This window comes from Penicillium maclennaniae, assembly GCF_028827695.1.
Source record: "Penicillium maclennaniae strain IBT 15551 chromosome Unknown utg000004l:1.0-3007600.0:1.0-3009580.0, whole genome shotgun sequence".
NCBI lineage: Eukaryota > Fungi > Ascomycota > Eurotiomycetes > Eurotiales > Aspergillaceae > Penicillium > Penicillium maclennaniae.
Window position 1 is genome coordinate 2,068,968 of NW_026623216.1, and position 15,470 is coordinate 2,084,437.

Consider the following 15,470-nt stretch of genomic DNA (forward strand, 5'->3'; position numbering starts at 1 on the left):
GACTTAACATGACGCCGATCTAACTGTGTAGTGGGGTGTAACATGAATGACACACAAAGATGAATTTGGCATTGACGTCGTGTAGCTGTCACTTTCAGACTAATTCCAGGATGTGAACATGATCATCAGTATCTGAAAATTCTGCTTCTGAGCTTGGTGGAGTTGTCCAGTCACCTAGGCTTGTGGTGTTCTTACTTGCCTTTTACGGATGGAGTGAAATTCGTCCACAAATCATCTCGTGGAGTTTTGGGATGATCTTGACGAGGATCCCATTCTCAGGCAGGATTGATTGAAATTGAACCTGGACCGACGAGGAGAGTTTCGGCTTACAGCTGCCAAACAGAGACTCGTCAAGATGATGGACAGCATTGGTAATTACGTAGAGCTGAAGGTGGGGGCGAATGCTGCGGTGCGATGGCGATCATCGTCGACGCAGGTAATGCCACCCAACTTTCATACAATAGTTATTATATTCACTTTATTTCGTATCGTGGAAGCTGACTTGATATTTCTGGTGACCTTTACAGTCATTAGCCAGTCATGTAGACCATTTCAGTTCCCTGTCGGCTGTAGCAATCAAGTTAAGAACCCAGGACCCTTAACAGAGAATCAGCCGGAACCATTACTCAGTCTTTGTGAACTTGGATACTTGAAGACTCTCGCAGAACCTGCATGCCACACTCTTAGCCCTATGAGAACGCCATGTGCAATGTGGCAGATCTCGACAACATGGCCTCGGCAGTGTTGGCCGAACATCTGCAAGTGTTGTGACAAAAGCTGGTGGATCAAAGGCTGCACGACATACTCGGGAAGCTTGCTGTAGCGTCCTCCTCTAGCAATGGTGGATATCAGCTCGTGCGAATCGGCAGTCGTCTGATCCTCGCCGAACATGATGCCCTCGCTTCGGCCCTTGCGGATTGGCTTGATGATGTATCCAGCTTTCGTGGCTGCAGCCGCTTGATCCACTGTGAACAAGTGGTTCAGCTCAGCCCATGCTAGCAATGTTGTGGGCATGATGCCTCGTTGTTGTGCTTTTGTTGTGCAGCAGTGAGAACCTAGCGGTCCACCATGTGGGAAGTCCCTGCATAAGGATTCCGAGAAAGCGAGTCTAATGTACCGGTAGAAGGGATCATATGTTACTGATACTTACGATGACAAGCTGGTCGTTGGTCTTGTGGGAATCGTGCCAAACTTGTATTGGTAAAGCTGGAAGATTGCCGATTCGACCTGCTCGGGGAGGAGCCACTTTTACCTTCTGGGTCTGAAGAGGTCACTAGCTCCTTTTAAAGTAGTCCGCATTCAGAATATGAGCCCCTGTCTTTAATAAGAGGATTGGCGGTTCGGATCTTTGCCGGCCCATTCGAGTGATAGTGCAAAAGGCGATGAAAACACCCTATATTTGGGACTCCTACCCGTCAATCAAGCAATGAGGGATTGGTCGGTGCCAGCCAAGGTGATTCGGCCAAACAGATAGAATCTCATAAAAAGCAGTTTTAAGAAATCCGATAACGTCATTGCGGTTGTAGGGATGGTTCATGCGTGATTGTTCCGCTTCTTCAGCCGCGTCAAGACATAGCCAAGTCATAATACGCCGCGTGACCGTAACCGCATCTCGGTTGTGCATTGATGGAAATCAAGCAAAAATCTCGTGAATCAAGGACTGACCGTTCGCTGAAGTCCATGTTGATGCTGTGACTTGCATGATGACTCAAAAGGGATTCCGACACTGATTGATCACATATTTCAATCCGGGGTCCGCGTCACGTAAATTCCTCGACATGCGGACAGGTTGTTCGGAAGAGCTGATCATGCTCGAGAGGGCGGAATTTGGACTTATGGACATCCGTGCTTGCTTTGGACTTGAAGTAAATATTCCGAAATCACACTGTGTCAGCGCTGATGCCACGACCGGGGTCTGGCACTAATAGCTTCTATGCACCTTGGCAAATTAAACCAATCTGATGGCCTTGTCAGAAATGTACTAGATGACACCGCTTGCTGAAATAATACGTCAGAGTGTTTCAACTATATATGTGAATGAGTATGACTTACCCAGGTGAGGCATTTTATGAATATGTCATCATCTTTTCGTGGCGGAGTAATCAAATTCGAAGACGGATGTTTTTTGTTTGCTCCCTGGTATTCAGGGACCTAGATACTGCGCCGTCAATTGCCGACCAGTCCGGGTGGATCTTGAAGAAGCCACGGAGCTAACTGTCGTTCGTCGTACCTGCTGTGTTGGTGCCGGTCATTCCGTCTGGGAAACAAGCAATCACCACAATATAATGGCCAATGCGCCCACAGCTGTGGAATCTATTAGTATGTCTATTCGAGATCGTAGTATACACTGCAATCTTCATCGTCGAGCAATCTCTGCAAGGCTGTTAGCCTCATTGAGCAATCGCATCTTCTTCTGAATGTAAAGCGATCCAGTGAACGGCATCGACCCAATTTCATCTTCCACAAGATTGACCCAGGGCAAACAGGACCCGAGAAAGAAGCCGACGACATACTTGACAGAGACTCGAGATCTCGGCGCTTGGGGCTCAGTCTTCTCTCGTTTGGCTCTCGTTAGATGATGTGCCAGGAATCAAGCCCAGGTGGTAGGTAGATTTGCTCTAGTCTATTGCGGTTAGGGCGGTTCCACCCCGCATCTCTCAGACACGAAGATTCCTTTTCACCATTCTTTATTGACGTTCTTCAAGCATCCCAGGCAAGTGGAATGTAGTTGACAGGATACACAGGAGCTGTGTCTTTAGGGGATGTCATCCAATCGTTTTGGCAATGGGAACTTCCTTTGTCAACATTATGGCCCCTTTAGGTATGTTGTTGTATTGTACCCGCGGCTCAATTCTCATGCATGCCCTCGGCCCAAATCCTTGACAATGCACTCTAAGATCTATCGATAGGGCTCAACTTTAGGCAATAGAACTTTGCATTCCAATTTGGCTTGCTTGGTTGTTAGGGGGGAGAGGCATGGTTCATTTGCAGTGTACGTTAAAGACCCGGAGAGGGAACATTATTTCGCACAATTATATCGGAATGCTATGGAGATCTCAGTACTATTATTTTCAACATAGGCAATAAGAAAAGAAGCAAACAGATAAAGTCGATAGACTGAAATCTAAAGTATAGTTAATGAAAAGGTCCGCACGTATGTACAGCGAATTCAATTCGACAACGGGGTATCTCAGTCTCGGTGCGCGATGCAATGATTACGCAAAAGCAAACAAAAAGAATAGTCAGGTATAGGAATAACGGGAAATGAAATGATTGCGTCTCATCAGTAGACGAGACCAGCCCTGCCTGTGGGATGATTAGCAGGTAGGGAAAACGGTAGCCATGCTTAGGAATGAGAATGCAAGCCACACGCAATGCAATGCAAATGCAAATCCGTCGGGTATCATTTAGTCGTGTCTGATGTCGGATGATGGTGTCATTTTTAGATTGCGATGTATAGATGGAGAGAGTGCTAGTTGGGAGTAGTTTTTCGATCGACGATATGCCCAGCGTCGAAGTGCATATCCGTCTGAGTTCTTGTGGAGATCAAGGAACTGTGCTTGGGATTGATCTCGCTCTGACTTGGATTCCTCGTCTGGCAAGTCCATTCTGAACCGACGGACGCTGCCTTCGCGACCTGTCTTCCCTTCCTCGAAGAACGGCACTCGCGAGTCGCGGTGGCACCAGCGTGGGGCGACCCGGCGCCAGAGTCCCCGGACACCACGGGTAGAGCGGTCAATCTTCTCGTACTCGCGTCGCCGGGTGGTGTCTGATGTCCACTCCATCACTGTCGCGGGATGTACATGGAGGAGGCGGAGGGACTGTGGATGAGTTCACTGGAAGTGCCGCTGGGAAGGGTGTTGGAGCGGTCTCTTAGGTAAAATGGAGGAGACGCAGCGGCTGAGCCTAGTGACTCGCGGTATTCGTAGTCCCGACGACTAGATTGGGATGAAGCGATCGGGGAGGGCGGTGCTGAATAGCCTATATCGGATGAAGTGTGACTCTCTCGTCTGGTGCGGTAGGTCGTTGAGAGGGCCCGCTGCAGAGTAGGTCGTATATTATCTGCCGATTCTTGCTCCTCGAAGAGACGGCATGACTCTCGGTGTAAAGCCAACAGCGACTCTCTTCTCTCATGCGCGGTAGTCCTTGGCGGTGGAACGGGGACGATACTAGCCGTGACAACCGGCCGTCTGGTCGAATGAAATGAACTATGTCGACTCGGCGGTCTTGACCTTGCCGTGCTGCGAGATGCAGACCGAGAATGCTGAGCCGAGTTGGCCACAGAGGAAGCACGAGGCCCCGCGTGCGTGGGTGACTCTGGACTGTAACTAGGCGGGTCGATCCTCTTGATTTTTGGAGTGTCCATCTCAGGCGAAGACGGCTGAGACAAGCCTGAGTCGACGCATCTCTCGGAGATTTCGACAGTTGGTTGTATTTTGGTGATGATGTTCAAGGGACCCAATTTATCCATGTGAAGATCGCCACGACATGTGACCGACGCCATTCTGAAACTGTTTTCGGCACCAACTGCAGCCAAACTGGGAAAATCGAACTAGGGCTGGACGTGAGGGGCAGGTCCCATGGTGTGGAGGTCGGACCCGTGGTTCACTATCTATATACAGAGGCAATACTTCCCCCGAGAGCCCTCACCGGGTATGACCTGGTTCCGGGGAAAAGAAAAAAAGAAAGGAGAGAATAATCTAATAGACAAAAGCAGAGACTGGCAGGGGTGAAAAATGGTGGGCATGTCATTTTTAAAGTGCTACACCGCTTCTCATTGAAATTTCCTGGGAGGTTTTAGCGGGGAGAGTGGGGAAGTCACCGTGGACGCACGGTCTGGATCACCCTCTATCGCCCACAGACCGTGTCCCTGCAGTACAATGCAGGGGTTGGGTTTGTGTTCCAGGTCTGGCGCTTATTGGTGTATCCCATGCCGGTTCTCGCCGTGTGGCAGCATCACAGGTCACCACAAGGTCCTGTCCGGCGCTACATGAGACCCCTTGAGGTGGGGCCAACATCACAAATACTTCACGCGTGGGTTGACGCCGATCATTTGATTCTCGAGGTTATTTTCAATACTCATAAAGCGACTAGGTGCGAGTAGATACGAAGGAGCTTGATTAGCCGCCAAAGGTCTGGGTCTCCAGGGCCTTGTACCCCAAATAACGCTATTACCAGACAAAGAATCAGGGTTCGAGAAGGTTACAACGTGCACAGATGAAACGTGAGATGCAGTCAACATTCAACATTCATCATTCAACATAAGCTTATATACAGGTCTTCGGAGCTCGGAGCGAAAAAAAAATAAAAAATAAAAAATCAATCCTAGAGTCGGCTTTCAGAGCGAATAAATGAAGTCAGGATTCTCCCGATCCGTGAGATCGAGCCACCTGCAAAATTTGGAGGTTAGCGTGCGTCCTGAGCCCAAACCAAGGGGAAAAAAAAGAAAAAGAAAATTAGGCAACTGACTCCTGATTTGCCAGTCGTACGTAGTCAGGACGAGACTGGATTACAGCTTTACGAGCATTCTCCTTACGATACCACCATAAGATGAAGCACATGATGCCGATGGACACGGCCAGGCAAACGATGATGGTGATTTCAGCGGGGACGTAGCGCGGGGCATCTTTCGGACGGAAGGTTTGGGGGCCTTGGCAAGCTAAGTTAGAGTGCAGCTAGGACGGACTGGGCATAGTTTGGCTCACCGATAATGTTCCCAACACAGTACCCGATCAGGTACATGGCGGCAACCGTGGTTTTCTTGGTATATCCCGCCACGTTGGAGGAGATCATCGACAAAAGAGCTACAAAGGCTGTTGGGCTGGCTTGGGTCATGTAGTATCCAATCAGACGGCCTACGTTGTTACCCTCAGGCAGCGCAACGATGAGGATGATTCCGACCAGGGCGGATACAAGTCCGCCCAGACTGCAAAGGATACGCTGGTCGGTTTTATAGCACATGTAACCGTTGAGCAGCAAAGCAATAACTTCAACGGCACCGCCTGGAACACCCAGAATCAGACTCTCCTCTGCAGTGAACCCGAAGCTGCTGATCTTGTGGGGCTGTTAGAAGAAAAACTCAACGGCAAGAATGACGACGATGACGTACCAGTTGACTGAAGAAGTTGGTGATACCGCCATTTGGAATATCCGCAATGAGCGCAAAGAAGAAGAACGCCCAGCTCATCGGGTCCAGGAGGGCTTCCTTGACCTGGTAAAGTTTAAAGTGCTTGTTACCGATACCCTGCTGATTGATGCGCACTCGAGCAATAGCCAAAATACGATCCTCCTGCTTCAGCCAGCGCGCATTCAACTGGTTATCCGGCACAATCCACAGGAAAACCAGGCCGAGAGCGACCGTCAACAGACCGGTGAACAGGAAGATGATCTTCCACGGCGCGATAGCAGATCCATGTTTGGCAGAGCCAACGGCGATCCCATAGGCGACGCAACCACCAAGAATCTGACCGACACCGTTGAAGCTGAACCAGATGTTCACGCGACTACCTTGTTCTCTCTTCGTGTACCACTGCAATTAATGTCAGTAACCATCCAACGCTCTGGAATTGTGTCGAGCATACCTGCGAAGTGAGCAGCGCAAAGCCAGGCGTAACCGCCGCTTCGAACACCCCCAAGAAGAATCGAATAGCAATAGCCCCCGAGTAACTCTCAACAGCCGCGAAACAGCTCAAAATAATGCCCCAAATCAAAATACAGGCACCAGAGTACTTGCCCAACGGCAACCGCTGCAGCAGGCGGTTAGTGGGATACTCCCACGCCAGATATCCTATCAATCTAGTAAGCCTAGCCGTCCTCAGATGCAATGGAACAAAACGAGAAAGAAAGGGGCGCAGAACACACCAAAATAGAACAAACTGCTCAGCCACTGATACTGATCCTTGACAAGATTCAAATCCTTTTTAATCCCCATAATGCTCGCATACGAAAGCGTAGTCTCTGTTTTTTTCACCCCCGGTCAGCACCTTAACCGCAACGCCTCCCGCGGCCGTGCGCCATCCCTTACGGAACGGACCAGGCCAGACAACAGAGATGAGAAGTCCCTAGATAGGTAAGGAACACCTACTATCCAAGTAATTCATCCCATAAATACAACACATAATCGGCATCATATGCCAATCGATAATCCTCAACAACCTCTTATTTGTCGCTTCGTCCAACTCGATCGCTTCACCTTGCAGTTCGTCAAATGCTTTCATCGCCTCGTCTGCATCGTGCGCGTGCTTCTCTAGCGTCGGGTCGATGGCCATTGATTTGGCCGTTTCGACATCGACGGCCGAGGAGGCGCCGATGGCTTTTTCTTCCATCATGAAATTGGAAGAGGGTGGAGGGTGTAACTTGGTGGGTCGATCGATTGAATCAATCGAAGGGTAGATCGCAGATCTAAGACCTCAGTAAGAGCGAGGGGAAGTATGACAACCCTTGATGGGAGGGGAAACAGAGCATAAATACAAGCTCGCTGTGCAACACCCTCTTTCGTGGCGTTATCTCACCACGACCTCTCCCTACTTCGTCCTATCAAGGAGATCATGTGGGCCTCCCCACGATAAGCCCGTCTATCATTTATCTGGGGTTGTCCGAGGCCGGTTCCGCTATTGGTTCTTACCGGGAGGGGGAATGAGGAGAGATCGGCAACCTATGTCTACATAGGGGGCTGGACCAAGTTGGAGCTACAGCCATCCTTATCGAATTTGCCGAGACGGCGAACCAGGTTGTCGAGAGGCGGGGGGAATGAAATGTTAATTCGGAGTGCAGATGTAGGTCCGAAAGGGTCGTTGCCGAGAACAGGTTGGATTGGGGGTCTTTGATGGTGCTTATCACGAGTGGCGCCGGGAGAGAATTGCTGTTGGCGCTATCTATGGATCGCTAGGGCTGTTTCTATATGTTGGATATCACATTGGATGTCTATCTTATCATGGAACATCGGGCCATAGTAGGAGTTGAGGGGTTTGTTTGGGGTCAAGTTCTGCCTGAAACATGGCGGATCATGTACTTTTGCAGGGAGCTAGGTCTGTGTTGGGTCCGAGGAGATGGTGAATCTGTGTAAGCGGACTGTGCTCTGCAGACGTCAACGCGGAAAGAGTCCGTGTCGGTGTTCGCGACGGTGGCACACCTGCAAAATGATCTCAAGTACGAAATGGTGAGAGGAAATCACTTTGGCAAATTATGCCTGTGGAATTGTTCTGTCATTTCTATCATGTGATTCATGTATCCGATACTCGTAGTTTTCTGTTTCTATATACATCGACTCGTTCAAATCTACTGACCACCCACACGCGCCATATAAGCCTCCCACCCCTGCTGTTGGTACTGCTTAGCTGCCTCGACGGCATCCGGTGCCGCATAGATACCACGACCCGCAATGATGAAATCTGCGCCACGCCCGATAGCAGACTGAGGAGTCTGATACTGCTGACCGAGCTTGTCTCCTTTCGAGGAAAGGTTCACACCAGTGGTGAAGACGACAAAGTCCTCATTCTCATTCTTCGCAACGGTCGACTCGACCTCGCTCAGCGAGCGGGTCGACACGAAACCCAGCACGAAGCTTTGGTACTTGCGCGCATAGTCCACGGACGCGGAGGTGTAGGAGCCTGTTGCGAGGGAGCCCTTGGATGTCATCTCAGCGAGGATGAGGAGGCCACGGTCAGAGCCGTAGGGGAAGTCCGGGGACTGGGCGGTTTGGGTGAGGGCTTCGACGATGCCTTCGCCGGGGAGAACGCTGCAGTTGATGATGTGGGCCCATTCAGAGATGCGGAGAGTGCCTTGGTGGTATTGTTTTTGGACGGTGTTGCCGATGTCGATGAATTTGCGGTCTTCGAAGATGAGGAAGTTGTGTTTGGCGGCGAGCGCGTTCAGTCCGTCGATAGTCGCCTGGCTGAAGTCGGAAAGGATGTCGATGTGGGTTTTGATCACGGCAATGTAAGGACCGAGGCCTGTAGCTCGTTAGTATCTTTGTATCTTGAGTGAGGTGAGTGCTGAGCATACGGTCGGCCAGGTCGAGGAGCTCGGCGGTAGTGGTCACGTCGGCGGAGACGGTCACATTGCTCTTCTTGGCTTCGGCAACCTGGAAGAGCTTGCGGGCCAGCGGGTTCGGGTGGTTGGCGGCGCGAGCGCCGTATGTCAATTGCGACTTGGAAGACATAATGGATGGCGGGGGTGGCGGGGCTGAGGGGGAGGGGATGAAATTGACTGGAGGAAGTATTCAAAGTGTTGAGACGGGGTTTTCTCAAGTGTTACGGTGATTTGTCGGTCTCGGAAGATAGGTACACCCCAATTGACCCAAGTCGCGAGTAGATAATGGAGTGAGAGCGTTGTCGTCGCCGACGCGGAACTTTTTTTTCTGACCGCCTCAGTGGAGCACAGTACACTGGGGATCTTGACCGCGCTCTCTGCTTTTTGAAGGGTTCATGCATTATGTAAGGTCTACATACTTTTATTTTCAACATTCCGCACTGAACTAGTTGCACTTGATTTGATATACTAATGACCGGGTGATAGAGTTGGGATCCAATTATCACAGATCCTGTTTGAATCTGGTGTAGAAGCCAATTGGCCCCATGCTGATTTACGTAACATCTTATCAGATTGCCCAAGTGAACGTGATTGTTGACTGGTTGTATTGCCGACCCATTTGATCATGAGCACATTAGTCGACAGTTGTCTATCAAAATCTCACGACATCACACCCGTTCGAAGGAAAGCGCGTCTGAACCATGCAGCGGATCCAGTCGTCATTGGTCTTATGGGCCTCTTGTCGACTCTCCTTACTCGGATGGGATTCAAGGATCAAATATTAGCAGCATCAAATTATGGATTGGCGCTTATTTCGCAGGACAAGAGCCTCAAGTGTCTACATCCTAGGACTCACACAATTGTGAGCGACATATACCTACGGTCAGGATTCAAGATCGAAGTTCAAAGCCCGAGAGAGGAATTGATTATCAAGTAAAAGTACAATATTCCAGCATTAGCCTAGTACGAGATCAAATCCTTCCCAACACCGAAAACACTCAAGCCCCACAGCGCACCCTGCGCAAGCCAGAAGAACGAACCCATCATACGGCCCTTACCCTGGGGCTTACCCGAGTACACATACCCATACAGGAACAGCGAGCGGAAAACGACCCACAGAGCCGCAATTCCAGTAGCGAGCTGAGGGTACTTCAGTCCAGCGACTAGGGTGAAGAGCATCGTCTGGGGGGCATTCTCGAGGAAGTTGGAGTGGGCGCGCTGGGCACAGTTGAACTGCTCGGCCTTGGCCTAATGAGGAGGGTTAGTACGAATCAGGGTCAATGGGGAGGCATGAAGATCAAGACGTACGTTCTCTTTGCACTGCTCGATAGAAGCGTAGCTGTGGGGGTAGGGCACCTTGGCCTCCTTGCGGAAGGAGCCGGTGATCACGCCGTGGACGAAGCCCAGGACGGGGATGACGCCGAGGGCGACGGCAATGACGCCGCTATTCCGTGTTAGTGACAGGGGTGACAGGGGTGACAGGGGTGACAGGGGGGGAAGGGGGGGGAAGGGGTGGGCAGCATGGGGTAAGGGCCCCAGGTCAGGAACATACCCGTAATTGGAGGGGATGGTGATGGCGACCATTTTGAAATTATTTCGTGATTGTGAGATGGTCAGGATCGAAGGATACAAGGGGATTTAAATACGGCTCTTGCTCCCTGTTCTATGGTAAGGGGTCGGGATTGAAAACCCCGCGACGGGCCATAAATCTATCCGACCCAAGCCCCAACCGTGCTTGTTTCGATGGTCTGCCATGCGGTTCGACTGCCACCCTGTGCTCCTGGCCCAGGATTCGTGACTTGGGAACGGGTCAGTCAATGCCATGAGTTGTGGACTCGTTTTTGTGTCCTATTGGAGCCAGGTATCCCTGTAATAGCTTGTCTTGACATCCTGTGACCCCACCCACTGTTTGATTCTCATCTATTGCTTGTAGATTTACTGCTATTGCTACCTCGACGGTGCTACGAGCGAGCTTGCATCTGCGACAAAAGCAGAGAAGCGGAGAGGAGAACTCATCACGAAGTCGTGAATTGCCGGCTCACCCACGGACGAAAATTCGGACCAGCGAGTGAAATTGTAAGGCCACCACCGACCAACAAGTCATAAATGCAAGAATATCCCAACCAAACGCGAGTATCAAAGTCGTTATTACCAGAGATGTCCACCGTAAATCCAGGAAAAATAAATTTGCTCAAGGGCTCATCTTACTCACACTGCCGTACTTCGCCTGCCACGCAAAGAAGTACAACAGCGCGCCCAGGGGCTGTCCAACCAAACAGAAGCTGACCCAGAAGATACAGTTTCCGATAGTCTTGCCAAGGGGATCGCGCATCTTCTCCAAGGGCGCTGTGAGTGCGATCAGAGGCAATTGGAACATCATGCCGAAAAAAGCAACGCCTGGAATGAATTAGTCCGGACTCATTCTCAAACAAGCCACAACATACCGATAAAATTATGGGTAGGAATTCCCACCAGCATCTCGTGCAGAACGGCGGAAAGGGCAAATACCATGCCACTTGCTGCAAGTGGACTCCAGCCACGGCCAACGAGAGGCGAGTAAACGTGTCTCTTCATGAACAGATACACGGGTCGGTTCCAAGACCGCCAGTATGCCCCCAGGCTCGAACTGTTCCACCAGTCAGTGTAAAACTCACGGTCACCGAAGCGCATCACTTCAGCGAGCGCGTTGAGTAGGGCTTGGAAGAGAGCGAAGAATCCTGCAAGCCAGATAATAAGAGAAATGGTGGATAATTTCATGACACGCTCCAAGATGGATGCAATGTCCATGACAGCAATCTTGTCAATCGAGTTTCGCAAGACCGGTGCAGCATACTGTGCAGACAGGAGCCAGATGAACACTGCCAACCCACAGAACTCCGCCAGGCGCTTTGCAACGAACGCCCAGCGGATGGATGCTGTGCGCGGATAGACAGGCTGGTAGACCAATGTCGGGGCCATCCAGAAGTACGCAAGATTCTCGAGAGTGACGTTCCGCGGATAGGGACAAGAGGCGTAAATGTCTGGTAGACCCGATTCAGCCGAGGGATTAAGGAAAGCCAGACGCAGGTCGCGGTTGGTGAATGCGTAGGAGCAATTCTTCAACCACACAATGATTGCATGCATCTGGCAAATGGTCCCAATGCCTGGGTGATGAATGTAGAAGTAGACCACATAGCTGGTCACTGCAAGACACAGAGTGGCATTGACCGTATGAAGGAAGGCTGTGTAGTGCCATGCCGAGCGGAAGACCTGTTGGTCGCGTTCTTTCTCTTCGTCTGTCTTTTTCTGACGACCGACGGTGTTCTTCGCCGCGGCTGCAGCAGTCAATTCGACAATGTATGCGACGAATAAATGGCATGGGACCAGCGCGGATAGGATCAATCCAAGGACGATGTCCTGCTTACGATAGTCGTGGCATTTGATGCAGATCAGAACACCATACTAGACATCAGTCAGACTTTGGGTTTCCACAGCGCAAAGAATCCCTGAATCACCCACTTTCATAAAGTTCTCGATGATCAGTCGGAGGTTCATCACCACTGTGACCAGACATTAGTACTACCGAACCTCCGGAGCTTCCCGCGGCATCAATGCGTACCGAGCACCAACACCATCAAGTTTCTAAACCCAAGGAAGCTCGGAGCTACATTGGACTCTCGACTCAAGCTTGAGTGGCGCGTTTTGGAATGGTAGGCAGCAACATGGCGATACTGGCTTTGTCTCCGAACATTGGGGGGATCGGTCGATACCTCCTCTCTCTTCTCTCTCTTGGCGGTCACTCCTTTCGGTATCCCTGAAGCACTTGAATGCTCCAGTGCAGCAGCCAGAGCCTCGGTCTGCGCAGTCATCTCCAGCAGCAGGGATCCCTAGTCTGTGTTGAGTGATTCAGAGAAGTGAAGGAGCCAATGCGAAGGTCAGTCGGGCCGAGCGGGCGATCGGGACACAAGGACCACCGAAACCAAAAACACAAATGACTCAAGAAAGTCAAGAACTCGCAGGACGGTTTAACATGGCAAAGGGAGGAAAAAGTACCGAGGACATTTCGACCAGGCATAACGCAATGGCGGGGGATGTCATAGCGCAGAGCAAGTAATCCACGACCCTCTGCACCAATCAACGGGCCGGGAGCTCCCCCCCCAAAGGCCCAAATTGCTGCAAAGCTCCGACTCTTCTCCCAACGCTCCTGCATCCAATCGCAACCCTGGTCCTGACCTCCCTCATGATCACGACGTGATTAACCCCTGCCTCAGATTCCCTTGGCCATGGCCTACTACGACGAGAATGGGGGCGACTCCTTCGGGAGGTTTAACAAGAACTTCGATGGTCCCGTCGGGCCCCGTCGACCAAGTATGTTTGATCTCTATGGGATCTTGTCCCCTGGGTCTGTGGTCTGCAGACTGACTGACACCCTTCGCACATAGGACTGGTGACCGACTATGGCTCGTCCATGGTACAATGGATGCGGACGCGACGGCCACGCTTCCGCGGTGAGCACCGAATGGAGACCGAGCGACCGAGCGCCAGCTTCGCGGTCGATGTGAGTATTACGCACTATCTTTTCTGGTCCCTAGTACGACAGAGGTTGACGTGAAACTAGGTGGTTCCGCCCGTCGCGCGAACCTATTGCCCGGCCGACACGATCCCCGTCCGACACTTACATCAATCCATTGGAAAGTCGAAGAAGCCGATTGTCGTGGTGCGATGGACTCCAGAAGGGCGGCGCCTGTTGACAGGAGGTCATACCGGAGAGTTCATGCTGTGGAATGGCACGGCTTTCAACTTTGAGACGGTCATGGATGTGCGTGGTCCAATGTTTGGATGGCCGGACACTGGCTAATCTCGTTTCTCTTTACAGGCGCATTACGATCAGGTCCAAGCAGGCGTGACATCCTTGGGATGGTCACATAGCCATGAATGGCTGATCTCGGGTGGACAAAGAGGCGATATCAAATACTGGCGACCAAATTTCAATAATGTCGAAACCATCGACGACGCACACCACGACGCTGTCCGAGACCTGGCATGGGCACCCAGCGACACGAAATTCCTTTCTGCCTCCGACGATACGACTCTGAAGATCTTCGACTTCACTTCTCGAACCTGCGACACGATTCTAACCGGACACAATTGGGATGTCAAGTCCTGCGATTGGCACCCGACGAAAGGCTTACTGGTCTCCGGGTCGAAGGATCATCAGGTCAAGTTCTGGGATCCGCGCACCGCCAGGTGCTTAACAACTCTTCACAGCCACAAAAACACCGTCACTTCAACACGGTTCTCGCGAGTGAACAACAACCTTCTTGCGACGTCCTCGCGAGATCAAACAGCGAGGGTATTTGATCTGCGAATGATGCGTGATATCTGCATTCTACGTGGTCACGACAAGCCCGTTTCTTCGTTGACATGGCATCCGATCCATAGCAACTTGATATCCACCGGTGCCGAAGACGGCTCCTTGTACCACTACTTGCTTGACGAACCAAATCTACCCTCTGGGCAGATGCCCACCGTGGCTCCCTACGACAGCCCCGATCCGGCCAATACTCCGCCGCAGGTGATTTACCCTGCGCATCGCGTGCAGTATGCCCACGGCGCTACGATTTGGTCCTTGGACTGGCACCCTCTAGGCCATATCCTTGCATCAGGATCAAAAGACAACTTCACTCGATTTTGGTCTCGGGCTAGACCTGGCGAGACTAGTTACATGAAAGACCGATTCCATATCGGCGAAGAAGCAGCAGAGGCCCAAGGTACCTGGAATCGTGGCTTTGGCCGCAAACAGGCCCGCGATGAAGAGGAGCAGGAGATGCAGGATGAGGCCGAGAGCCTGGTCGACCAGCGGCGACCTGACGCAGCACCCTCCCTGCCGGGTATACAAAGCGGTCCTCAACTCCATGCCCCAGGTTTCCTTCCAGGCATCGGTGGTGCTCAGCCTCCTCCGCCCGGTATGCCTGGGATGCCCGGTGTTATGGGCGGGATGGATCCTGGCCGACTAGCAATGATGTCTCAACCTCCGTCTCAATCAGCACCAACGCCTCCTCAGCCAATGCCCGGGTTCCCAATGCTCCCTGGAATGGGAGCTCCGCCTATGAACATAGACCTGACTCAGCTTCAGAAACAGCTTGCCGCTCAAGGCATCCAGTTGCCTCCCAACATGAACCTTCAAAATCTAGCAGCGGGGCTCGGCGGTCTACCTGGTCTGCAGGGCGGTATGCCTGATGGACGCAGATAGTCAATTGATATGGTTGGATAGGTGCATGTGAAATTTGGATTGCGGGACCGGCGTAACGGACATATAAGCATGTGAGGCCCTTCGGGCCCGGGATGACGGCGCTTGCGATATTCTCCAGTGTATTATAGGAGCAGATACCAGCTTTCAAATTTTTTCCAGGCATGGGAGTGCTGTCTTTGATCACTCGTACCTTGGCAAAGGTCGGAAG

At 51.5% G+C, this 15,470-nt stretch overlaps 7 protein-coding genes across 7 annotated transcripts; 1 reads left to right on the forward strand and 6 right to left on the reverse strand.

Moving 5' to 3' along the window:
• Window positions 1-609: 609 nt before the first annotated feature.
• N7477_004913 (uncharacterized protein) lies at window positions 610-1,014 on the reverse strand (the record flags this gene model as incomplete). Its single annotated transcript, XM_056966576.1, has 1 exon — window positions 610-1,014. The coding sequence occupies one exon, from the start codon at window positions 1,012-1,014 to the stop codon at window positions 610-612; it is 405 nt and encodes a 134-aa protein (XP_056823357.1).
• Window positions 1,015-3,407: 2,393 nt separating this feature from the next.
• N7477_004914 (uncharacterized protein) lies at window positions 3,408-4,504 on the reverse strand (the record flags this gene model as incomplete). Its single annotated transcript, XM_056966577.1, has 2 exons — window positions 3,408-3,787; window positions 3,838-4,504. 2 exons carry the CDS (start codon window positions 4,502-4,504, stop codon window positions 3,408-3,410), a joined length of 1,047 nt encoding a protein of 348 aa, XP_056823358.1.
• A 952-nt stretch (window positions 4,505-5,456) lies between these two features.
• N7477_004915 (allantoate permease family MFS transporter) lies at window positions 5,457-7,325 on the reverse strand (the record flags this gene model as incomplete). Its single annotated transcript, XM_056966578.1, has 6 exons — window positions 5,457-5,650; window positions 5,706-6,063; window positions 6,110-6,529; window positions 6,582-6,787; window positions 6,862-6,957; window positions 7,085-7,325. 6 exons carry the CDS (start codon window positions 7,323-7,325, stop codon window positions 5,457-5,459), a joined length of 1,515 nt encoding a protein of 504 aa, XP_056823359.1.
• A 952-nt stretch (window positions 7,326-8,277) lies between these two features.
• On the reverse strand, window positions 8,278-9,160 carry pyrG (orotidine-5'-phosphate decarboxylase pyrG; the record flags this gene model as incomplete). Its single annotated transcript, XM_056966579.1, has 2 exons — window positions 8,278-8,951; window positions 9,004-9,160. The coding sequence occupies 2 exons, from the start codon at window positions 9,158-9,160 to the stop codon at window positions 8,278-8,280; spliced, it is 831 nt and encodes a 276-aa protein (XP_056823360.1).
• Window positions 9,161-9,990: 830 nt separating this feature from the next.
• On the reverse strand, window positions 9,991-10,614 carry N7477_004917 (MAPEG family protein; the record flags this gene model as incomplete). The annotated part of the gene is made up of 3 exons (XM_056966580.1): window positions 9,991-10,278; window positions 10,339-10,474; window positions 10,583-10,614. The coding sequence occupies 3 exons, from the start codon at window positions 10,612-10,614 to the stop codon at window positions 9,991-9,993; spliced, it is 456 nt and encodes a 151-aa protein (XP_056823361.1).
• Window positions 10,615-11,221: 607 nt separating this feature from the next.
• N7477_004918 (putative diacylglycerol O-acyltransferase (DgaT)) lies at window positions 11,222-12,878 on the reverse strand (the record flags this gene model as incomplete). Its single annotated transcript, XM_056966581.1, has 4 exons — window positions 11,222-11,427; window positions 11,475-12,471; window positions 12,529-12,569; window positions 12,629-12,878. 4 exons carry the CDS (start codon window positions 12,876-12,878, stop codon window positions 11,222-11,224), a joined length of 1,494 nt encoding a protein of 497 aa, XP_056823362.1.
• A 414-nt stretch (window positions 12,879-13,292) lies between these two features.
• Window positions 13,293-15,262, forward strand: N7477_004919 (WD40 repeat domain-containing protein; the record flags this gene model as incomplete). The annotated part of the gene is made up of 4 exons (XM_056966582.1): window positions 13,293-13,377; window positions 13,452-13,567; window positions 13,628-13,828; window positions 13,886-15,262. The coding sequence occupies 4 exons, from the start codon at window positions 13,293-13,295 to the stop codon at window positions 15,260-15,262; spliced, it is 1,779 nt and encodes a 592-aa protein (XP_056823363.1).
• Window positions 15,263-15,470: the final 208 nt, after the last annotated feature.